Here is a 25,140-nt window from a genome sequence, read left to right as displayed (position 1 = left end):
ATTCTGCTGCATGGTTGGGGAAATTAAGGGACGGATTTACCTACTGCCATGCAGGGAATGCGCAAAGACCGCTAAGACGGAGTTCTAGACCTGCAGGACTGCGTCTTAAGGTGCGGGGGTGGGGAGCTGGCCCAAGGACAGGCCCGGGGTGGGGCTGTCGTTTGCTCCGCGTCCGGTAGAGGTCCGCTCGCACCCAGCACGGGAGGCTCCAGAGAGCGGCTGCGGCGGCCGGAGGTAATCTCTGCGTCGCGTGGATCACAGACTGGGCAGGAGGATCGACAGCTGCGACCCAGGAGGCGCGCCGGGGCGCAGGAGGCGGGTCGGTGCTGCGGGGAGTGTGCCACAACCCGGACCGTCCCCAGTACCTTCCCGGAGGGCGACGTGGGGTGGGGCCGGCGGCCCTGCAACTCGAGCTGCGGCCCCAGTTAAAAATACCCCTTGCCCTCCCCTCCCTCTGGCTGGCCGTGCCCTTCTGTCCCAGCCCAACCCTCATCACCAGGACAGGCGCCCGGCTCCTCCCGGGGGACAACTCTGCCTTTTACCAATTTGTCCTCACGCAGAGTTGGCTCAAAGCCTGCCGAGGAAGGGAGGGACGGAGAGACACCCTGAGTAAGAGATAGTAAAAAATGTTGTGTGAGAGATAAGAGAGAGCGTAGAGGGAGCGGGGTAAAAGCCTCAGGAGTAGGTGGAGGACCAAAGAGGGAGGAACCAGGGCCGAGGGGCGGTGGAGGAGGGCGGGGAGGAGCCCTCTTCCTGGTTGGGCCCTGCCCTGAGCTGCCACCAAGGAAGCCAGCAGCAGGGACCGCAGCAATCTCCCAAACTCCCCTCCCCCAGGTAAGGAGTTGGGTGCCCAGACTGCGATTGTCTGACCCAGGCCACTGCTTCTGAGGCTAGGGTGCTGTCGCTGATGAACCCCTGTTCCAGGTCCTCTCGGTGCCTGCCTGAGGGGTTGGGGTCAGGAAGCAGCTCAGCGCAGGCGCTCACCCTGTCGCCAGGAGCTGGGCCGGCGTCCAGTGCTCTGATGTTCAGCCGGTCTCAGGAGCCTGTGGAGGGGCATCAGTGCCTGGAGTATTCAGTTCCTAAGACGCCAAAAAAGGCAAATGAAGTAGATGCTTGACAACTTTGTGGAGGGGGCTTACAGGCAGAAAACAAGGTCGGAGATTCTACCTGCAGTGCTGATGTGGGCTGGCTTCGCCCGACACCACCTACCTGGATGGCTGGCAAAGAACTGTCAAACCTGGATAATGGGAATAAGGGAAAGGAGAGATGGTGGCCGGGTACATAGAAACTGAGCACCCTTTTCCAGATTTGGGGAGCCTGACAAGGTGGCTGAGAGTCCCAGGATCTGTAAATGGGGCAGTGAAGCAGAGAAACCGTGTCTGGGGAGGAATGGACAGGTCCAGGAAAGCACTAGCAGGCAGGAGTTACGTCCTATTTCTGGGAAGGCCTGGGTTTCTAGCAGGCCCATGTGTCCCCCAGGATGGCAGAGGAGTTCATCACACCTGTGTACTGCACCGGGGTATCAGCCCAAGTGCAAAAACAGCGGGCCAAGGACCTGGGCCTGGGCCGCCATGAAAATGCCATCAAGTACCTGGGCCAGGATTATGAAAAGCTGCGGGCAAGATGCCTGCAGAGTGGGGTCCTCTTCCAAGACGAGGCCTTCCCTCCGGTGACTCACAGCCTGGGCTTCAAAGAACTGGGTCCCAATTCCTCTAAAGCCTACGGCATCAAATGGAAGCGTCCTACGGTAAGAAGGCCACGCTGGGTGGAACTTGGCTCTGCTGATGGTGAGGAGTGGGACCGGGGCCCGTTATTAGTGGTGGTTGGGTGCCAGTTTCTAGGAGGCACTGGCACACGAACAGGACTGTGGGTCTTGTAGGAGCTGCTGTCAAACCCCCAATTCATCGTGGATGGAGCCACCCGAACAGACATCTGCCAGGGAGCACTGGGTAGGCCCCCCCTGGGCTGGGTTCTGGGTGTTTTTCCCATTGTGGTTCCCCATTCCCGCTCCATTGGGCACTGCCCCAGCTCCTCCCTCCTGCAGGCCTAGACAGGCTCTGGCTATCAGCACGGGTGCTGGTTTGCCCAGATTCCTGGGTCTTTTCTGTAAGCCGAGGGAGATGAAGGGTTCCTCACCCAGGGAATCCCAGGTTGTCCCCAGCACCCCACCCTCCCCTGAGCAGACCCACAGGGCAAGTCTAATAAGGGTCTTTCTTATCCCAGGGGACTGTTGGCTCCTGGCTGCCATTGCCTCCCTCACCCTCAACGAGACCATTCTACACCGAGTGGTTCCCTACGGCCAGAGCTTTCAGGATGGATATGCTGGCATCTTCCATTTCCAGGTGAAGGGCCCCGCACCCTTCCTGGGGTGGAGGCATAGTTGGCGTTAGGGCCATATACAGTGATGGTCCACAGCACTCTGAAGTCGGGATGGCCAGTGCCACACCCCGTGGGGGCAGCCCTCCCTCTGGAAGGTATTTGACCGCTCAATGCCACCTCTGGTCGGTCATGAGTGAATGGTCAGGCAGGTATTTCAGCTGGCTGTCTTCCTAGGTGAGGCCGTGCTTAGGGAAGAGAATGTGTGGAGGAGAAAGGCTGTGCTTTGGCTCACAAAGTGATCTTTTGTTTCACCCAAGCCTCAGTTTCCCCAGCTAAAGATGGAATATTCTGCTGGGGAAACCCAAGGGCATCTCCGCCGGTCACTTCTCCCTTTCCCAACCTCCCAACTTTGGCAAGCTCTGACAGAGTCTAGGAGAAAAGATAGACTTGGGATTTAAAACTCCTTCTCCTGATGTTTCCAACATGGCCTACTTTTCAACTTACACGAACAAATTCTCCAGGAGCCGTTGTTGAGAGAAGTACACCCCAAAAGTCTTAATTGAGGTCTTCCAACCATGATGACCCCGCCATGCCTGGAGACTTTGTTCTTTCCTTCTGCCTAGTCAGGGCCCCTACCTCATTCTGCCCTGGCCGAGAAGAAATGGCGGGTGTTACTCACTGTGCTGAGATCCCCACACCTACCCTGCTCTAGCCCACAGGGGCGTAGCCTCCCCACCCTTTTCCCCACCCCCTATCCTCAATTCTCCAGTCTTCTCTCCAGCTTTTGATTGGCCCCCTCAGTACCTCCTCCCAAATCCTTCAAGGGGCTTCTTCTTGCCTCACTATTGTGGGCTTCTCCCTGTGACAATTATTGGAGCTCCTGGAAGCTTCTGTTCCTAGACAGTCTGGGTCTGCACATCACTCTTCTACCCGGGTCCTTCGGCATCTCTGGGCAAATCTGTGACCTAGTGAACCAGCCCCGCCCACCTGCGGTGGAGGGTCTGGGCTCAACATTTTCAGCCTACATCTCCCTCTGATGCCCATAATCAGGCTTAGACTAGGGAGGCAAGAAGGCAAGAAGGGGGCAGGGCCTAGGGGCTGTCTTGAAGAACTTCTTACCCTCGCTCTCTCCATATCCGAAGGGGAGCCTTGTTCCGTTTCAGTCTCGAGTTATAGGTGTCACCTGCGTTGTCTTAGTTTCTGTTGCTCCTTTTCCTGGGTAAGAAAACTGAGGCTCAGACCTAAGGCCATGTAATCATCTCACCATCTCACTATTGTCTAGGAACTATCAAGAAACCAGTCTGTACTTGTTCATCTAAGAATTTTAATTACTTATTATTTTTACGAGTGTCTGCATGTGTGCACACACGTGTGCCTGTGATGTGCATGTGTGTTAATGAGGAGTGATGGTATATATATATATATATATATATATATATATATATATATATATATATGTCTGGTGTGTAAAGGTCAGTTCTCTCATTCCACCATGTGGATCCTGGAACTGAACTCAAATTCTCAGGCTTAGTAGCAAGCACCTTTAGTTCCAGAACCATCTCCATGGTCCAAATATGTCTATGTGGAATTGTTGTTTTGTTTTTGAGACCCAGTCTTACTTACAGGACAGCCCTGGCTGTCCTGGAGCTTACTGTGTAGATCAGGTTGTCCTTGAACTCACCTTCTGAGTGCGGAGAATAAAGGTGTGTGTAGTTGTGGCACCTGGGGCTGAGGGGGGCTGACTGACTATATACTCCAGTAGACAAAAGCATGCTTCTACGAATGCATGTGTGTTACACACACACCTGGCATGTGGCTCTAGACTCATGCATTTAGTAAGCCCAGCTGGAGCTGAAGCCTGGGGGACCCCAGAGCAGGTGCTCACCTTGCCCCTCCCCCACAGCTGTGGCAGTTTGGGGAGTGGGTGGACGTGGTCGTGGATGACTTGCTGCCCACCAAGGACGGGAAGTTGGTGTTCGTGCACTCTGCCCAGGGCAACGAGTTCTGGAGCGCCCTGCTTGAGAAGGCCTATGCCAAGTGAGTAGGAACCCCAGGGCGCACCATCGGTCTCCAGGGGTGGAAGGGTTGCTCCTGGCTCTTAGACCTGGTCTTACCTGCCCTGGAACTGCACACAGGGTGAATGGCAGCTATGAGGCCCTCTCAGGAGGCTGCACCTCAGAGGCCTTTGAGGATTTTACTGGTGGGGTCACCGAGTGGTACGATCTGCACAAGGCACCCAGCGACCTCTACCAGATCATTCTGAAGGCCCTGGACCGAGGCTCCTTGCTTGGCTGCTCCATTGATGTGAGTGATGTCCATGTTCCTCTGCACAGCCCTGACCTCATCCTCAGCCCAGGCTCAGCCTGAGACACACACCCCTCACCTCACTGTAGGTTGTGGATGCAAAACCAGCTCTACCCACCACCTCCTTCCTATCTTCCACCTTCAAACCTCCGACCTCAGTTGTGCCCCAGACTAGTTCCCTGCTTCCTTCTGCTCCCTTTCTTTGTCAGTTTTTTGTTTGTTTGTTTGTTTGCTTGCTTGCTTATTTTTTTGAGACAAGATTTCTATGTAGCTTTGGAGCCCTTTCTGGAACTCAGTCTGTAGACCAGGCTGGCCTCAAACTCACAGAGATCCACCTGCCTCTGCCTCCTCAGTGCTGGGATTAAAGACCTATGCCACCACCACCCAACTCAGTTTTTTTTTATGAATTATTTATTTGCATTTTATATGTATTGTTTTGCCTGTATGTATGTCTATGTGAAGAAGTCAGATTCCCTGGAATTAGAGTTATAGACAGTTATGAGCCTCCATGTGGGTGCTGGGAATTGAACCCAGGTCCTCTGAATAAGCAGCCAATGCTTTTAACCGTTGAACCATCTCTCTAGGCAGAACATACATTAAAATTGGAATGATACAGAGAAGATTAACAAGGCCCTTTTTCATTCTTATTACCTTCTCGTGTTCAGAGGCCTTCACAGCCCAAGTGCTTCTGATCTCTGATAAGACCTCTTTCCTATTCTCAGACTTCACCCACCCCTAGCTCCACCCTCTCCTTTCTCCTTGCTTCCCCTCACCAGCCCCACAACTGTTTCCAGACCTCCCTAGTCTGCCCCCGATCACTCCACATCATGCAGTCTTCCAGGCCGTCCTTGGCCAAATGCTGCTGTGTGGCCTAACACGAAATCTCGAAAACTTACTTAAAACACTGAGATCTGAAACTCTGGCTTGACTGGGCTATTGCCACGTGTGAACTTTGTGGATGACAACGCCACACTACAATGTCTGAAAGGTTAGCTATGGGGCTGGAGAGATGGCTCAGTGGCTAAGAGCACAGACTGCTCTTAGAGAAGTCCCAAGCTCAGTCCCCAGCACCCACATCAAATAACTCACAACCTCCTTGTGGCTCCCCTCGGGCTCTGAAGCCACTGCCCACTGAAGGTATCTTCACTTGTAAGTGCACATACTGATGCACAGCCACAACAGAGGAAACTTCCTTTTAAGGGCTGTATGAGTCTGCAAGTTTAGCCCCATTTGAGTCTGTCCTTTTCTTCCCCCCTTGCTTGCCCGCACACTGAGTTCCTCTTAGGGGTGGGCTTGATTCTAAGTGTGTGTATGTGCACACTCACGATGTTGCCAGCCCTAACCAGTAGCAGCATAGTGACGGCCTCTAGATGGATTGGCCCTGCTCCCCAGGAGGTACGGCGGTCCTGTATTACAATGGAGTGGGCGGGACAGGAGTCCCTGGTAGCTTTTCCCACCAGCCTTTGTGTGGGTGATGTGCCAGGAGGACTGGGTGTGCCTCGTGACCGCTCCAAGCAGGAATGGCGCCTCATCTGATCACAGCGCATGTTTCCTTCTGCAGATCTCCAATATCCGGGATTTGGAGGCTATTACCTTTAAGAACCTGGTGAGGGGCCATGCGTATTCTGTGACGGCTGCCAAGCAGGTATTTCCTGGGTGGGGCCTGCCCTGAGGGTGGTTCCCACTCCCATGCCTTCTTGGCATCTGACCAGGGTTGTGGGAGGTGGTTTCTCCCTTTTGACCTCCTGGGATAACCATTGTGCGGTATACATTGATGCTTATTCCAGTGACTCTAGTTCAATGTACAGCTGTCTCGCAGGGCTGTAAATCCCTAGAGGACTGGCTTTAGGGTATATTGGCTGTTTGGCCCTGGTATGCTGCTGGGTACTAAGCGGGGTGAGATGGTGAAGAATGTGGCCCAGGAAGAGGTGTCAAAGGGCATAGCAGTGATGTGTACTCTGGGAAACAGGTGAATTACCAGGGCCAGCGGGTGAGCCTAATCCGAATGCGGAACCCCTGGGGCGAAGTGGAATGGAAAGGACCCTGGTGTGATAGGTAAGGGACAGGACAATGGGCACTGGTTGGGGAGATGTGGGGACATCTGGAGAAGTCCCTGACATGTCTGCCTGGACCGCAGCTGGCTGGAAATGGACTCAGGGTTGAGTAGAGGGGTCCTATCTTGTGTACTTCTTTAGGATTTTGCCCTGACAGACCCACCCAGGCTGTGGGAGCTGAGGCAGCCTATGGATATATCAGGGCATCTGATCTGACCTTGATAAGAGCACCCTGGCTGGCCACGGTGATTTCTGCTGGTAATTCTTGTGCTCAGGAAGCTGAGGCAGGAGGATCACTACAAAGTTGAGGCCAGCCTGGGTTGCACAGAGTGAGTTCCAGCTCATGGTCTTTAAGAGGGGAGAAATATGGTACTACATAGTGAGAGCAGTCTCAAAAAGAAGAGGAGGCCCTTGCGTAGGACCTACAAAGACCTCAAGAGGGCTGGTTCTAGAGAAAGGCCCTGCCGGGCTCTGGAAAACACACCAGGTTGGACAGGACCCAGGGACAGAAGTTAGCTAGGTCAGTGGTGTCCAGCCCTGGCCGTGCCTGCTCCCCACAGCTCCTCAGAGTGGAACAAAGTGGACCCCTATGAGCGAGAGCAGCTGAGGATCAAGATGGAGGATGGGGAGTTCTGGTAAGCAACCCTTTTCTCTACTTGCTCCCCTAAAACCCAGTTCATGATGGGGAACTGTGGTTCACCTCTGCCTTGGGCCCGCAGGATGTCATTCCAAGACTTCATACGTGAGTTCACCAGACTGGAGATCTGCAACCTCACACCCGATGCTCTTAAGAGCAGGACCCTCCGGAACTGGAATACGACACTATATGAGGGCACCTGGCGCAGAGGGAGCACGGCTGGTGGCTGCAGGAACTACCCAGGTGACCTGAGCCGAGAGGCAAGCTGGGAGTCAGGGCAGGGGTGTGGGGAAGGCCGCCTGCCTTGGGAGACAGATTGGGTGTTCCTCACATTAGAATTGAGGGGTACATCCTTAAATGTCCTTAAGGTACTCAAGGACCCTGCTGAATGCTTGGGGCCTGGGTAAGAACACCTTGTTGTTATCCAAACATCTGCTGGTCACTCCCCTCATTCCCAGCACCCTTCCCTCCTGACCCACTGACTTCCTGTCCTCTCACCTTTCCCTCTTACAAGTGGGTGACTGTAGCACGTGGTCAGTTGCGTTGTCCTGTGCCCCTCCCTCGGCTCCAGCTCCGCCTGCTCACCACAGAGCATCATGGGCCTTGCCATTCACTACTCAGCCCAGTCTGGGAATACATCTGCCGCTGCCCAGGCCTCACTCTCTTGGAATTGACTGATCTTGCGGACTCCCATTTGAATTACTCTATTCTATCATTTTGCACTCGCTGTCTGTCTGTCTGTCTGTCTGTCTGTCTCTCTCTCTCTCTCATTTTTGGTTTGTTTTGATTTTTTTTTCTGCGTCAGGGTTTCAGGTAACCCAAGCTAACCTTGAGCTTGCTCTGTAGTCAAGGATGGCCTTGAACTTCTGACCCTCCTGTCTCTACTTCCAGAATGCTGGGATTATAGGTGGCATTACAACACCTGGCTTATGTGGTATTGGGGATGGAACCCAGGCTTTGCGAATGAGAGACAAGCCCTCTACCAATTGAGACACAGCCCAGTCCCCTTACCCAGATATGAATCATCATCTTGATACATAGATTACTTGTTTGTTTCCTAAGACAGGGTTTCTCTGTGTAGCCCTGGCTGTCTGGAATGCACTCTGTAGACCAGGCTGGATTCAAATTTGAAGATTTGCCAGCCTCTGCCTCCTGAGTGTCAGGGCTAAAGGACTGTGCTACAACCACCTGGCTCATTTTAATATATTTTAGAATATTACAATTATTTATTTTATGGGGGTACGTGTGTGCATGTAGAGGGTCAGTTGGCAGGGCTGGTTCTTGCCTTCCATCATGTGGGTCCCGGAGATCTGACTCAGGTAGCCAGACTTGGTGGCAACTGCCTTTATCCACTGAGCCGTTCTGCCTGCCCTTGCTGTTTTCCTCTTGACCTTGCAAACATCTAGTTCCCTGCCCTTTCCCTCTCTCTGCTCCTGTCACCCCAGCACAACCACAATCCCAGATGAACCAAGCTTTCTACTGAGTCGGAACCACAAAATGTGGCTGGAAAAAAAAACAAGTAAGGCTGTTTTCCTTGTAAATTCGTAACCACAAGCCTCTAATAAGCAGTTTGCATGGTCCGCACATCCCACTGGGAACTCTCTACTCTCTTTCGCCCCCATCTTCTTTTATTGTCATCTAGAGACCTGGCATGTCATTGAAGAGACCACGTCCCCTGTGGCAACTCATTCTTGTTCATTCCAGTGCTTGGGAGGTAGAGACAGAAGGATCAGGAGTTCAAAGCCAGCTTTGAAAGTAGAGCAAGTCTGAGGCCAGCCTGGCTGCATGAGACCCTGTTAGAAAAGAAAGGAAGAGATTGCCCGGCGGCGGTGGCACACACCTTTAATGCCAGCACTCCGCAGACAGGGGCAGGCAGGTCTCCACCCTCTTCTGCTCTGAATTGCCTTGCTGCCATTTCCTTCCTGGCAGCGTTGGCTTGACCAAGTTCATCCCTGTGGTGTTCCCTTGAGAAGCTCACCGATGTTTTTTAGAAGCATTCTTCTCCCCACTTTATTTTTCTTCAAACCTTTAAGCGCTGGTTTCCTTTACCACAGCTGAGCGGCCTGTGCTTTTCTCTGCCAGCTTCTTTATCACCATTGTGCAGTTCCTGTATCTTTTTGGGTATTTCTGGCCCTGGTCCAAGCGTCTGTCAATTACTCACTGATGTAATTGTTATGGATTTATGATGTAAATGTTATCAGAAGTCCTGTTATTAGACAAGGTGGATTCCTTCAGGAGTCTCTATTTTTTTTTTTTTTTTTTTTTGGTTTTTCGAGACAGGGTTTCTCTGTGGCTTTGGAGCCTGTCCTGGAACTAGCTCTGTAGACCAGGCTGGTCTCGAACTCACAGAGATCCGCCTAGGAGTCTCTATTTTAAAGTGTATTTATTTTATGTATATGGGTGTTTTGCCTGCATATATTATCTGTGCACCATGAGCATGCTGGTGCCCATGGGCAGAAGAGGGCATCAGATGCCTAGAATTGAACTTACAGAAGTTTGTGAGCCACCATGTGGGTGCTGGGACTCTAATTCCATCCTTTGCAAGAGTAGTATGCATACATAGCTGCTGAGCCATCTCCCTTGCCCCTCCAATCCCAGGACAGAGTCCTGTGACCTAACTTCTCCTAGAACTCAGTTTATGGTCAAGGGTGACCTAGAACTTCCGAGTCTCCTCCCTTCACCTCTCGGCTTTAATCTTTTTGTTGCTGTTTGTTTTTTTAAGAGAGTTTTTCTGGGCAGGCCTGGCTGAGAGGAAGTCACTCTGTAGACCAGACTGTCCTCACACTCAGAGACCCACCTGCCTCTGTCTCCAAGTGCTGGGACTTACAGAGAATATAGCCACACTTGGTTCTTCTTAAATCTTGCCTTATGTTTGCTTACAAATTTTAGCATTGGGTTAATAAGTCTTTTTTTTTTCTTAAGAAAACTTGAGGGTGCTGGGTGGTGGTGGTGCACACCTTTAATCCCACACTCAAGAGGCAGAGGCAGGAGGATCTCTGTGAGTTTGAGGCCAGCCTGGTCTACAGAGCTAGTTCCAGGACAGCTAGGGCTGTTACACAGGGACCCTGTCTCGCAAAAACAAAAAACAAAAAACTTGGGGGCACTGAAGTATAATTCGGTGGTAGAGTGTTTTCTGGAAAGTAAACAGTCCTGGATTCCAGCCCCAGGACTACCTAAAGTAAATAAATGTAATAGTTTATTTTTTTTTAAGGATTTCTGTTTGGGGCCTTCATGGCCAGCCTGTATCTCATAACTAAAATAAAATTAGATCTTATTTGGAATTCTTATTAGATCTACAGATCAAATTTACATTTTTATATTTTGAGCCTTTCAGTCTCAGAACATGGTATATCTTTACTGTGTGTGTGCGCGCGTGCGTGCGTGCTTGCTTGCTTGCTCGAGCTCTCATATATGCAGGCACGTATGTGTGTTCAAATGTTCACTCATGCTTGTGCAAGTGGAGGTCAGAGGACAGCGTTGGAGGTTCTTCCTCGGCCACTCCCCACCTTGTATTTGAGACAGCCTAGGCTGGCTGGCCAGAGATTTCAGAGGTGTTCCTCTGTCCCCTCCCCCACTCTGGGAGTAGAAGAGGCCACGCCACACTGGCATTTGTTTCTTTGTTTTCAGTTTTTCAAGATTTTTTTTTTTTTGAGGCAGGGTTTCAGTGTTTGGCTCTGACTGTCCTAGAACTCGCTGTGTAGACCAGGCTGGCCTTGAACTCACAGAGATCCACCTGTCTCTGCCTCCCCAGTGCTGGGATTAAAGGCATGCACCACCACCGCCTGGCATCCTGGGTTTTTTTTAACATGGGTTCTGGAAACTGAACTCATGCTTACAGGGCAAGAACTTTCCAGATTGAGCTATCTTCCTAGCCCTTTATTCTGGCCTTTCATCCCTCTTTATAGAAGAATATAATTTAAAAAAAAAAAGAATATAATTTTTAAAAGGGTACATCTTTTGAGATCTAGTGCTTGGTGAGCCATCCTTCTATTATAAAAGACTGTGTGTGCAGTATCCAACACACTTGTACCAGAAGTGGTTCAGAGTGGCTTTTGACATATTTGTATATGTATATAGTAATATTTTTATTTTTACATTATGCATATGGGTGTTTTGCCTGCATCTATGTCTGTGTACCACATGCATGCCTGGTATATGTGGAGACCAGAAAAGGGCATTGGTTCCCCTGGGACTGGCATTACAGACAGTTGTGAGCTGCCATGTGGGTGCTGGGAATTGAACCCAAATTTCCTAAAAGAACAGCCATCATTTTTAACCACTGCAACAGTTCTCTAGCCCCAAAATTAGCTTTTAAAAATAACATTTATTGAGGCAGGTATTGTGGCACATGGCTTTAGTCCCAGCACTAGGGAGGCAGAGGCAGGCAGATCTTTGAGTTTGAGGCCAGCCTGGACTACAGAGTGAGTTCCATGACAGCCAAAGCTACACAAAGAAACCCTGTCTCAAAAAAAAAAAAAAAAGCAAAATAAATACATGAACAGATTCTTGCCTCTCAAATGATACTTATGGATACAATAATGCCCAGTTGCCATTTAAATGTAGTTTGTATCCGCATGTCTCTTCTAGATTCTTTGTGGTTTCCTAGCTGGTGCCCCACGAATGAGATGCATTTGTGTTATCTTGTCCCACTTTCCCAACTTTCCGTGCGTTTTCTTTCCTAATACACTGTCTAGAGTAGAGCATATAGGAGCCGCCATTAAGGGATTCCTGATTTGGCTTGTCTTTTCGTTGTTGTTTAATTTTCTAATATTGTATTTACTTTGGCAGGGCGGGGTTCACACACGAGGTCAGAGTACAGCCTGTAGGAGTTGATCTTCTCTTTGCACCCTGTAGGACTTGGGGCGGAAGTCAGACGGTCAGGCTTGGTGGCATGCACCCGTAGAGGTCTCCCCAGCTCCAGTAATACATATTTGTGCTAGGTGTCACTAGAGCAGACTTGTTGGTGGGGTGCTGGGGAGTGAAGGGCTTTGTGGGAGGTTCTGTTGTTGCTCTGTGGTCCTAGAAATCAAATCTAGGGCCTTACACACGCTAAACAAGTGTTCTGCCCAGAACCACATCCCTGCCCCCCACCACCTTTTTTTTAAAAGACAGTTTCCATCTTAAAATTCATGGTTGTCCTTCCTCTGCCTCCCAAGTGTGGAGACTGTAAGTCTGCACAGCCATGCGTAGTTTATCAGGTATTGGAGGTGGGACCCAGAGCTTTGTGCCATGGTCCACTAGGAGGCAAGCAGTTTACCAACTAAGCTACATCCCCACCTGATAAAAGGTTTTAGTTTCATATTTTGTGTATGCACATGGGTGTTTTACCTGCATGTATGTCTGTGTACTACATGTATACCTGGTGCCACGGAGGCCAGAATTGGGCAACAGATCCTCACAAACTGGAGTTGCAGACATCTGTGAGCCACCTTGTGGAGACACCTTGTGGAGGTTGGGAATCAGATCAGGCCCTTTGGAAGAGCAGCCGGTGCTCTTAACTGCTGAGCCATCTCTCCAACCCTTTGAACATTCATGCAACAATTTTCATGAGTGAGCTTTGCCTGTTCATTCTTTGCTCGCCCTGACCACACTGCTGTGGTCCCTTCTCTATTAGAACAGCCTCTTCCTTTGTGTGCTCTAGAAGAGTTTGCATAAGGATAGATGGTTTGTTTGGTAGAAAGTGCAGCTGTTGAACCCTCTTTTTCCTTTTCATGAAAATTAGCTTCTTTAGTTTGCAGTCCTAGGGATGGCAACTTGTGTGTACCAACAAAGCACTCTGTACTGAGATGCATCCCCAGCAGTCTCCATCCCAGTGTTTATGTATTTAACTTCTTCTACCTGCCTATCTACCTGCTTATCTACCTGCCTATCTACCTGCCTGCCTGTCTGTCTGTCTGTCTGTCTGTCTGTCTGTCTGTCTATCTGATGTGTGTGAGTATTCTGCCTGCATTTATATCTGTGCACCACATGCATGCCTGGTGCCCTCGGAGGCCAGAATTGAGCAACAGATCTCTTGGAACTGGAGTTACAGACAGTTGTGCGCTTCCAAACGGATGTTGGGAACTGAACCCGGGTCATCTGGAAAAACAGTCAGTGCTCTTAATGAACCTCTCTCCAGCCCCATGGGTGATTTTATAATAGTCTACTTTAAATTTTTTCTTTCTTAAAGATTTATTTATTGTACCTTGGGGTTTTGTCTGCACGTATGTCTGTGTGAGGGTGTCAGATCCCCTGGAACTGGAGTTACAGACGGTTGTGAACTGCTATGTGGGTGCTGGCATTAAATCTGGGTCCTTTGGAAGAGCAGCAACTGCTCTTAAACACCTAGCCATCTCTCAGGCACCCCAATTTTTTTTAGATTACATTTATTTGTATTTGAAGTGATGGGGTTTCAGGTGTCACTGTGAACACATGGAAGTCAGAGGACAACTTGACGGAGGTCAGTTTTCTCCTTCCACCATGTGTCTCCTAGGGATCAAACTCAGGTCGTCAGACTTGGCAGCCACCACCGTTACCCACGGGCCCATCGCACCTGCTTCGTATGTTAATACTTATCTCCATTCCTTTGCTTTATCTTCTCTTCCCTCCTTCCCTCCTTCCCGCCTTCCCTACATTCTTCCTTCCTTCCTTCCCTCCTTCCTTCCTTCCTTCCTTCCTTCCTTCCTTCCTTTCTTTTCTTTTTTTTCTTTTTTTCTTTCTTTTTTGTTTTTTTCAGACAGGGTTTCTTTGTGTAGCCTTGGCTGTCCTAGAACTGGCTCTGTAGTCTAGACTGGCTTTGAATTGACAGAGATCTGTCTACCTTTGCTTCCTGAGTGCTGGGATTTAAAGGTGTGGGCCACCATCACCCTGCTAGACAGGGTCTTACTTGGTAGTCCAGGTTAGCCTGAAATTCACAGTAACCCTCCTGCCTAGTAAGCTTTTTCCCACTGTGCATTTAAATGTCTCAAGAACATGCCTAATGCATCTTGTTTTGTTTCATTGAGACACAGGGTCTCATGTAACCCAGGACAGCCTTAAGCTGGTTGCGTAGCTGAGGATGCCTTGAACTTTTTCTTTTTTCTTTATTTTGTTTGTTTGTTTTGTTTTGTTTTTTGAGACAGGGTTTCTCTGTGTAGCTTTGGAGCCTGTCCTGGAACTCACTCTGTAGACCAGGCTGGTCTTGAACTCACAGAGATCTACCTGCCTCCTGAGTGCTGGGATAGAAGGTGATCGCCACCATTGCCCTGAGGGCCTTGGACTTCTTATCTTCCTGACTCTACCTCTAAGTGCTGGAATTACAGCTGCCAGGTTTCACTTTCCTTTTATGCTTTGTTGCTGTTGTTAGTCTTTTAAATGCTGAGTCTGGCTTCTAGGGGCTCACATAGGTGACACAGTGCTCTGCCATTGAGCCCAGCCCTATCAACACTCTGTGCCCAGCTGCTCTTCTAAACAAGGCAGAGATTTTAGAGCACCTTCCTTGGCTTGCCCTCCCCTCTATGACATGGCATTTTAATGCTAAACCATTTTTGCTTGCCGTAAATTAAATGCTATGGTCACATGAGCTTGGATTGTCTGGGGATAATGATGGTCATCACATTCTCACTCTGTCATCTGTTCATAGTCTCTACTTAAAATGTCTATTAAACGTTTTTTCTGGGCTAGGGAGATGGCTCACTGCTCTTCCAGGAGACTCTGTTTATTTCCCATACCTCCATCAGTGACTCACAATCGTCTGTGCCTCCAACTCGCGGGGATCTAACGCCCTCTTCTGCTGTCTGTGGGTACTGCACTCACATGCCCATACTCACCAACACATGCATACAAAACTAAAATCAATCAAACAAGGGCTGGAGAGCCGGCTCTCTTCTTCCAGAGATCATAAGTTCAATTCCCAGCAACCACATGGTGGCTCAAAACCACCTACAGTGGGATCTGATGCCCTCTTCTGGCATCAAGTGGACATGCAGACAGAGCACTTATACCTAAAAATATATATTTTTGTGTGTGTGTACCTGTGTGCCCAACTTGGATGGCTGAGTGATCTAAGACTCAACGCTTCTTGAAAAGGCACCAAGGAAGCCAGGCACTGGCTACTCCTTGGGGGCTCAGCTTTGCTGTCACTATCCCAAGCCAATTGCAGCTTGCGTCTCATTTTAGAATCCAGGGCCTTGAGCACACCAGTGTGCACTGAGTTATAATAAATCCTGCAGCTCCTCCAGTTTACTTTCTGAAGCACTGATTAGTCTTACCAACAGAAACCGGAATCAGATATCAAGGTAAATGTTGAAAGATCAGAGAAGCAAAGGAGCGGCCACAGTCAAGTTTTACCTCTTTGGCTCCTCTGACCGAAAGGGCCCGAGATCCTGTCTCCCTAGTGCTGGGATCAAAGGTGCGAGCCACCATCTCCTGGCTCTGTTTCTCTGTTAGACTGATTCAATCTCTGTAGCCCAGGGTGGTCCTGAACTCCTGATCTTCCTGCTTCCTCTTCCCAAATGCTGGGATTAAAGGTGTGAGCCACCACTGTCTGGTCTACACTATGGTTAACTGGTGGCTAGCTCTGCCCCCTGATCTCCAGGCAAGCTTTATTTGTCAGAACACAAACAAAATATCTCACAACACTTTTCTTTGTAGTAATTCTGATAATTCACCCACTTCAGCTTCTGAAAGACAAGCCCTGACAGGCAGAGGCACTGTCCTGCCCATCTCCTCTCCTGTTTTTAAGTCAGGGGCCATGTAGAACCGCAGTGTTGAACAAGTTTATGAGTGAGTAGACACGGAATGTGCGGACGAGGCTTGGGAAGCCATCCGCCCTGCCTGCCTCTGAGCCTCCTCTCTTCCTGCAGCTACCTTCTGGGTGAACCCACAGTTCAAGATCCGGTTGGAGGAGGTGGATGACGAAGATGACTATGACAGGCGCGAGTCGGGCTGCAGCTTCTTGTTGGCGCTCATGCAGAAGAACCGCCGCAGGGAGCGGCGCTTTGGCCGGGACATGGAGACCATTGGTTTTGCTGTGTATGAGGTTAGCCTGAAGGGTGGGCTCACCTCCTCCCACTGCGGGAAGCATCTGCGGAAGTGGTTGATCCAGGAAAGGAGGGTCACCATTCTTCTAGAATGTGGAGAAGAGGGAGCTGGGCTGATTTTTTGTGTGCCACACCTTCTGGTATCAGACTATGGGCTCAGCTTTTGGAGCTTTCTGTGGAGCAAGGATGCGAGCAGAGGCCTATGGAGTTGGTGGGGAGAGTCTGCTTTACCGGAAGAGGCTATTCTAGGCCCTACTCGGTGCCTCCCCTGCATCTTTTTGTTGCTAGTGTTGTTTTGTTTTTGTTTTTTGAGGCAGGGTTTCTTTGTTTAGCCGTGGTTGTCCTAGAACTCACTCTGTAAGACAAGCTGGCCTCAAACTCAGAGATCCTCCTGTCTCTGCCTCCTGAGTGTTAGAATTGAAAGTGTGTACCACAGGACTGGCTCAGTGGTTAAGAGCACTGTCTGCTCTTCCAGAGGTCCTGAGTTCAATTCCCAATAACCACGTGGTGATTCACAACCATCTATAGTAGGATCTGATGCCCTTTTCTGCCATAAAGGCATGCAGATAGAGCACTCATATACATAAAATAAATTAATTTTCAAAAATGTGTGCACTATCACTGCCCAACTTCCCTTGGTTTTTTGTTTTGTTTTGTTTTTCTTTTCTCTTTGTTGAGACACAGGGTTTCTCTGTGTAACAGTCCTGGCTGTCCTGGAACTTGCTTTGTAGATCAGTCAGTCTGGCCTTGAACTCATTGTCTCCCAAGTGCTGGGATTAAAGGCATATGCCACCACCACCAGCCTTTCCCTGCTTCTTATTCTGCAGCTCAAGATAGAGATGGAAACTTCTAGATCTTCCTTGTCAGGGCAGAGGGAGGCCACAGCGTTGGCCTCCACCTAGAAGCCCTTGCAGCAGATGTCCCTGGGCTTTGTCACACTGAGATTGGTCACAGCTGCTTCAAGGAGCAGAGGCCCAGGAGGTCACAGGGACAGAGACTTCTGCCCTGTCCTTCTGCTGGGAGGATAGGTCTGAGTCACCACTGGCCTGTTTCCTGTCCCCTAGGCTCCCTCCCTGAGAACTCAGGACCTCTATCTGATATGTCTGCCCTAGCTTCCTGGGCAAATACACATTATTCTCTCTGTCTCTCTTGCAGGTCCCACGGGAGGTAGGTGTGGCTCTCTTTCTACTTGGTTCATCAGCCCGCCCGAACTCACCAGCCTGATGAGGCCAGGAGGGGAGGAGCAAGGTTGAAGTCAGCCCTACCCACACCCCACATCCAGCTTCTGGAGATATCACCTTGTTTGTCACTGCCTGAAAATTGCTACCCCACCCCCAGTTCTTGTCATCAAGTAGGGCAGTCATTGCACTCCTGGGGGCAGGTAGCAAAGAGTGGATTTGAACCCTGATCCTCAGTCCCCATTCAGCATGCACACAGGCCAAGTTCTCTGTGTCTTGCTGCTCATACTGAGGAAGTGCTAATCAGGCCTTGGGGTGGGGGGCTAGGAGCGTGTGCCACTGGCTGAACAGTTGCTGCAGCCCTGGACCTCGGCTTTTGTATGCAGACGTGGCACTTCCCAGCTGTGCATGGGGGCACATGCCTGTAATTCCAGCACTTAGGAGGTAAAGGCAGGAGAATCAGGAGATCAATGTCACCCTTGATTATAAAGAGATGTCAGGGCCAGCCTAGGCTACATAAGGCTCTATTTTATTGTGTGTGGGATTCCTCTGGAGCTATCAAGACAGTCAGCAAAGGGCCACTGTCAGGTTTCATGCGAGGCACGACACAGGGAAAGTGCCAATGAGTGACAATGGCGGCAGAACTTACATGGCCTCTTAGGTTTGTCAGTCCTGGATGTGACCCTAGGATCTCACATGTGCTCGGCAAGCACTGAACCACTGGGCTACATGCCCAGCCTGCATCAGGTTTTAAACTTTTTTATTGTGTGTGTGTGTGTGTGTGTGTGTGGAGAGAGAAGGGGTGTGTGTGCACGAACCACATCATGAGTGTAGAAATAAGAGGACCTCTTTGTGGAGCCGGGCTCTCCCCTTCGTCCTTTCCACAGCATCCCAGGATGGGACTCAGGCCACCAGGCCTGTGCAGCAGGTATGTTTACCTGTGGAGCCATCTCGACATCCTGGCATCATAGTGTTGTTGAGTCCTTTATCTGCAGGCAAGGGCACTCATATTTTCTTTTTATTGTTTCATTTTATTTATTATTTACTTTTGAGATAGGGTTTTATGTAGCCTAGGCTGGCTACATAAACTTGCTTTGTAGCTGAGGGTGACCTTGAATTCCTGGGATTGCAGGCCCATATCTGATTTAATGCCGTTCTGGAGATCAAAGTCAGGGACTGGAATATCTCAGTAGGTAGAGGCACTTGACCCCGGAGATCAAGGTCAGGGACTGGAATATCTCAGTAGGTAGAGGCACTTGACCCCAGGCCTGAGGAGCTGAGTTTGATCCCCGAACCTGCACGGTGAGAGGAGAGGACAGATTCCAAGTTTTCCTCACAGGGGCGTTCAGGCATCCCCTCCCCCAAGCACAGTGAATAAATGTAAAGATGCTAGGGAGGTCTTGTACCGCCGGTGCCCTATACCACTGGTCCGCATCTCCAGCTGAGGCACCCAAGTTTTGCAGAGGGTGAGTAACTTATCAGGGTCTCGCAGGCTGGGTACCATGACTTAGCAAGCTGCTTCTCACAGACTGGGCTCTGGACTGCGGGCCTGGACCAGTATCCGAGGGCAGCCTGAGCGGGCACTGCAGTCCCCTGCTTGCTTCCTTCCTCCTGCCAGCTGGTGGGTCAGCCTGTGCACTTGAAGCGGGACTTTTTCCTGGCCAACTCCTCTCGGGCCCGGTCAGAGACCTTCATCAACCTCCGAGAGGTCAGCAGCCGCATCCGCCTGCCGCCGGGGGAGTATGTGGTCGTGCCCTCCACCTTCGAGCCCAACAAGGAGGGTGACTTTGTGTTGCGTTTCTTCTCAGAGAAGAGAGCTGGGACCCAGTGAGTAGTAGATTCCCTTCCCCCCACCTCTCCATTTCCCCATCTCTCCCCTGCCTCTGCCCCAGGCCCTCTGACTGACCTTCTCTACTCTACAGGGAGCTAGATGAGCAGATCCAGGCCAACCTCCCTGATGAGGTATGTGGTCCCCTTATTTCCCCCAGGTTCGTGATGGGATTTGGGTTCTGCTGGCAGGGCAGACTCCCTTCTGATAGAAGTCCTTAAAACAAAACTAGCTAGTCCCTTGTTTGCCCAGCACTTCACAGTTTGCAAGGAACCTGTAATGATGATAGTAGGCAGTTCTTATGCTACGTCTGTGTATCTTGTTTCTTCTCCATAACTACTTCATCTGCGTTCTTCATGATATCACCCTCTGAATGGGAAACACAAGTTCAGAGAGGCTGATGAGTTAGCCTAGTTCACACAGCACAGACTCCAGCCCAGACTTTTCAGCACTCACTGACTTGTACCCATCATTTAGGCTACAAGAGTCCTAGACAGAAGGCAGATCCCATTTTACAGGTTAGAAAAGCGAGGCTCAGAGAGGTGGAGTGACTTGTAACTGTGAGGTCCCACCCCACCTCCAGCAGCCATTCCTGCAGGCAAGGGCCAGGCCATACCATCCCTGACCTAGTCTCTCCATTTTGGGTACAGAGAGTGCTCTCTGAAGAGGAGATCGATGACACCTTCAAAACCTTGTTCAGCAAGCTGGCAGGGGAGGTATGTCAGGGCCTGAAAGGGGGTGGTAGGATGGGAACCCGTGTGTGAAGGGGGGGAACCCAGTAGATGCCGTATTTCCTCTTCCCTAGGACATGGAGATCAGCGTCAAGGAGCTACAGACCATCTTGAACAGGATAATCAGCAAACGTGAGGATGTCCAAATGACTGTTCCCACCCTGTGATAATTAGCAAACATGAGGATGTCCAAATGACTGCCCTCACCCTGTGTCCTCCCCAACTCATCCCAGTCGTCGTGGAACTAAACTGCACACCTTGGTCTAGGTGGCTGTCAGGCCTTCCACTGTCTGGCTCCACTCGCTACCATTCCTATCCCAGACTTCTTACTAACCCTGCTCCGCCCCATCTGCTCCCTTGAGCTTTGTGATTTTAGGGAGGACAGACAGCCCATAGCAGGGCCAGCCACAGGTGCTCAGTGCTGATGGAAAGGCAAGGCTGCAGCCTCCAGGCCAGGCCACAGGTCTTGGGATGTAGAGTAAGACTAAATTCCAGGCTCTGGTGTGTGTGGACAAAAGCAGCGCCCCCGACTTGCTCTTCCCTTCTGGCCTTGGCTGCTGCATGTTGGCATGAGTCTGTTCTAGCTGCCCGTGGTTTGCTGTGCCAGGCCTCTGTCTACATAACTCCCTCTGGCCAGCATCTCCCTGGTCCTACCCTGCTGGCGAAGCTTGTTTACCCTCCCAAGCCCACAGTCATCACCTGCTGGCTCCTCTACCTAATTTCTTGTATGTCTGCCCAGTACTTCCTTCCTTTCATTGGGACCAGTTGGTTCCTGAGGCCCAGGAATGCTCTGTGGTTTCTCAGGAGGGCAGCACTACACCCCATAGTTTGCTGGTCTCAGTGCCCGTGGGCTGGAGCCTCCCTCTCACTGATCAGCGTAGGGCTCCTAGCAGGACCAGTTCTGCAAGACCTCTGAATTGAGCCCTGGGACTGGGTTCTTCTCGATCTCTGTCATCTCTCATGGCAGATAAGGACATCGGGTGCCCTGCTCTATCATTCTCTGTCTGTGCCCTCGAGACAGGGTCCCTCACTGGGTGTAGGACCAGGCTGGCAGCAATTGCAAGCCCTAGCAATCTTCCTCCCTCTGTCCCCAATGGCTCTGGGGTTACAGACTCTGTGTCTGTCTGTCTCTGTGTGTGTGTGTGTGTGTGTGTGTGTGTATGAGGAAGGGATATGGAGGCTGTGGGTTTGTAAGTTTTTATTATATATTTTTTATATAAATGTTTGCCTGCACACATGTAAATGTACCACATGCATGAACCAAATCCCCTGATCTGGAGTTACGAGTGGCCGTGGAGCCATCGTGTGGGTGCTGGGACGTAAACCCAGGTCCTCTGCAAGAGCAGCCAGTATGCTTAATCACTAAGCCATCTTTCCAGCCATCTTCTTTTCTCTTCCTTTCTTTTCTTTTTTAGATAGGGTCTATATATCTGAGGCTGGCCTCGAACTCCTTGTCCTCTGTTCTCCTCCTTCCAACTGCCATGGTTACAGGCCTGCACCACCATGCTTGGTGTATATGATGGGGATCAAACCCAGGGCTTAACGGCTGCCAGGCAAGCACCCTCCCAACTGAGTGGCGTTCTCCGACCTGTTTGTTTGTTTCAGACAAAGACCTGCGGACCGATGGCTTCAGCCTGGAGTCATGTCGCAGCATGGTGAACCTCATGGATGTATCCTTCCATCTGCTCGGTCTCCTGTGGGGTTTGAGGTTGAGGAAGGTGCTGCGTCACTGTCCTAGGAACCGCTGAGAAGCTTGGGTGGAGCTGGAAGGGTGTGGATGTGGTGAGGTCTCGTGCTCAAATACCTTCTTAGATATCTCCAGGAAGGGAGAGTGAGGCACAGGTCTTCTGGGAGATGGAGAAGACTCAGTCCTAAGGCTGGTACCACCTCTGCACCTCTCTGCATCCCAGTTAACTATACCCAACACATAGAACCCCAGCCATAGGCTGCAGATGGCCGCTCTGTCTCTCCCCTCACGGCCAGGCTCCCTTCTCCCCAACTACCCCCCTTACACATCTGCTCTAAATTGTACAGTTTCCGTCTTAACATCTGTCAAGCGTGATGGCAATGGGAAGCTGGGCCTGGTGGAATTCAACATCCTGTGGAACCGCATCCGAAATTACCTGGTATGTGGTCCCTGGCTGGGTTCTCCTGCCCTGCTGTGGCCTCAGTCATGGCCAGGCCTGGCAGCAGGCATCCCTCAGACCTCCTTTCCCACCCAAGCCCACCCATCTCAACAAATGAGACCTTCCTGGCCGTTGCCCTCCTCCCTTCCTTTCCCTGGGCAGCAGGTAGCCCTGAAGAGCTGCTGAGTCACCAGGTCCACACCCTTTCCTCTCCACCCAGACCATTTTCCGGAAGTTTGACCTGGACAAGTCCGGCAGCATGAGCGCCTATGAGATGAGGATGGCCATCGAGGCCGCAGGTGAGGCCCGAGGCTGATGGCCCCGCGATCCTGAGCTCCAGGGCTGCCTCCTGGGGATGATGCTCTGGTTACTGAACTGGCTACTCCATCTGTCCCTCCCTTTCCTCTCCTTACCAAGAACAAGGGGTTTTTAATTAATAGTACCTGTGCATTTGTTTGTGGTTTGCATTGTTTATTTATGTTCACGTGTGTGTGTGCATACATGGAAGCCAGAGGTTGACCTCATCTGTCTGCCTCCATTGCTCTTATTGAGACAGGGTCTCTCGCTGAAACTGGGTCTCGCAGATTAAGCTAGTTCAGTCATCCAACTTTCGTGCAATCTGCCTTCCAAGTGAATGTTGGGATTGCTGGCCGACTACCACACCCCCTGGTTTTTATGTGGATTCTAGAGTCCAAACTCTGGACCGAGAGTTTTCATGGCAAGTGCTTTATCCATGGCCACCAAACAGAGCCCTTTCTTACAGCCCCAATGTGAAGAAGTAACTCTCAGAGGGAGAGCGACTGAGTTCAGGACATATAACCAGGCAGGCAGAGAGAGGATGTTGGGTATCAGCTCCAAGCTCCGGGGAGATAGGTGCAGGACTCTCCCACCCTGGCCTGTGTAAAAACAAGTCCAGAGTGTTTTACCCAAATGCGGCCAGATGCCTAGGTCCTCTGCAGCCAGCTCCCGATTTCCTGGAGTGACCTGGGTGGTATGCACCCTTCCCTAAGACCTGGTCCTCACTTGCTCAGCCCCTCGCCGCTTTACCCAAGAGGTCTTTCCAGAGAGAGATGACCCTGTGTATCCTGCCCAGAACAACTCCTCCACTACCCTCTCTGGCTGCATCTGCTCCGGCCGGCCCTCACTCACTCTTCTTCCTCTGCCCAGGCTTCAAGCTTAACAAGAAGCTGCATGAACTCATCATCACCCGCTACTCAGAGCCTGACCTTGCTGTGGACTTCGACAACTTCGTGTGTTGCCTCGTACGACTGGAGACCATGTTCCGTGAGTGTCCCTAACTGACCTACTCTCTCACAGTGCGTGCAATGTGTCCTCGTGATCCAGTGGGAGAGATGGGGGGAGGGCAAAAAGGGTGGAGGCTGAGGAGGGAACAGGGACTTATCTATAGGTACTAGGTTTATGAAGTGTGGGCAGAGGAGGGCCTAAAGAGGCCTCTTTGGGCAGGAAGCTTCATGGCTCTAAGGAACAATAGCTTGGGGTGCATGGGAGGTAGGAAACAGTCTTGCTGGATATTAATTGGCTGATGTTCCAGACTTAACACATCTTTTTCTTGAACACAGGGTTTTTCAAAGCTCTCGACACAGACTTGGATGGTGTTGTGACCTTTGATCTATTTAAGGTGAGATGACCATTTGTGTTCACCTGTTCCTTCCTGGGCAGGTGTCCATAGCCTTGGAACCAGATCTCAGATATGAGTCCTAGTCCTGGAAGCCTTGGATCAGGGGCTTTGGGAACCAGGGGAGGGATGAAGAACAGGAGGCCAGGCCCCCAGATGTGGGAATCAGCAGACTGGTCTCCTGGACTAGAGAAGTAAGAAAGCTCCCCCTGCTGGGCGTGGTGGTGCACATATCTAATCCCTACACTGAGGCAAAGGCACACCTGCCTCTCTGAGTTCGAGGCCAGCCTGGCTTACAGAGTTAGTTCCAGGATAGCCAGGGTTACACAGAGAAACCCTGTCTTTAAAAAAGAAAAGAAAAAAAGCACCCCTATCAGCAGAGGGTCCCCCAAAAAGGGGATGAGGTGCAAATGGTGATGGCTGAACCCTGGGGCTGGACCCTGGGCTCTGGGACGGGTGAAGAAGGAAGCTGAAGGAGCCATGCTGCCCTTCTGCGGCTCCTGGTAACCTGTCCGTCTGGCCCTTACAGTGGTTACAGCTGACGATGTTTGCATGAAGAGGGATTCGACTCCCATTGCCCGTGCTCTTCCTTTCCTCTTCTGCCATCCCACGCCTTCCTGCCATGCCAGACCAGACCACATCAGCTGCAAGTGCCTTCCTTGGAACAGGAAGCCACCTTTGTCCTCCTGTCCTTTCTCCTCCCCACTACCTCTATTCAACTGCTCTGGGCAGAGTCATGGGCCCCTCCCTACCTCTGTGGCCAAAGGCTCAGAATGGACAGCCCTGGACCTGCTCATGGCTAAGACCAGGAAGGCAGCTCCTTGCTTATTCCTTCCTCTGGGGCAGGAGCAGGCACCCCTGCCCCCACCCCCACTAGTGTCTGGATGTGTGTTCTCCCTAATCTGTAGAGGCTATAACCCTTGCCATCCCCTAGACTGCAGACTTTATAACCACTAGCTAGCTCACACTGTCTGCATCTGGGTTCTGAAGACCTCTCCCCACGAGGGAGCTCCACAGCCAGGATCACCTGTGCCTTCCTATGCAACAGCCAAGATCCCTCTGCAAACCAAACCACTCCTCTCCTGCCCATTGCCCACCAGGAACTTCCTGGCTTAGCGGGTGCTCAGGCCCTCCCTTCCTCCCCTCCTCCCTTTTTTTATATTGGTCATTTTCAAGGGAACGTTTGAGGGGCTAGTGCACTGATTATGGAGGAGCAGGCACTAAGGGTGGGGTAGGGCGGTCCCTTGTTTCAGTGCAGTGGAAAAATAAAAGTAAGGGTGCACATCCGTCTCTGCGTGTTATCCTCCCAAACCTTGATGGTACCAGCA

The 25,140-nt window shown here is 51.0% G+C and overlaps 1 protein-coding gene across 3 annotated transcripts; it reads left to right on the top strand.

Annotated features, from left to right (window-relative positions):
- The first annotated feature begins 224 nt into the window (after positions 1–224).
- Positions 225–25,098, top strand: Capn1 (calpain 1). Of its 3 annotated transcripts, none has more exons than XM_026781553.1 (22): positions 225–386; positions 1,480–1,747; positions 1,880–1,949; positions 2,224–2,342; positions 4,223–4,356; positions 4,455–4,623; positions 6,185–6,268; positions 6,593–6,678; positions 7,238–7,312; positions 7,397–7,557; positions 16,137–16,312; positions 17,469–17,480; positions 19,110–19,318; positions 19,414–19,453; positions 19,970–20,035; positions 20,125–20,182; positions 21,656–21,720; positions 22,108–22,176; positions 22,397–22,475; positions 23,344–23,460; positions 23,757–23,815; positions 24,342–25,098. In XM_026781553.1, exons 2-22 carry the CDS (start codon positions 1,481–1,483, stop codon positions 24,366–24,368), a joined length of 2,142 nt encoding a protein of 713 aa, XP_026637354.1. In that variant the 5' UTR covers positions 225–386; position 1,480; the 3' UTR covers positions 24,369–25,098. The 3 variants fall into 3 exon arrangements, with proteins under 3 accessions (XP_026637354.1, XP_026637353.1, XP_005351828.1); XM_026781552.1 differs by having other exon boundaries at positions 225–609; XM_005351771.3 differs by having other exon boundaries at positions 225–834.
- Positions 25,099–25,140: the final 42 nt, after the last annotated feature.

Source organism: Microtus ochrogaster, chromosome 8 (assembly GCF_000317375.1).
Source record: "Microtus ochrogaster isolate Prairie Vole_2 chromosome 8, MicOch1.0, whole genome shotgun sequence".
Lineage (NCBI taxonomy): Eukaryota > Metazoa > Chordata > Mammalia > Rodentia > Cricetidae > Microtus > Microtus ochrogaster.
Note: the sequence above shows the minus strand (reverse complement) of the source record. Positions and strands in the feature narration are given on the sequence as shown.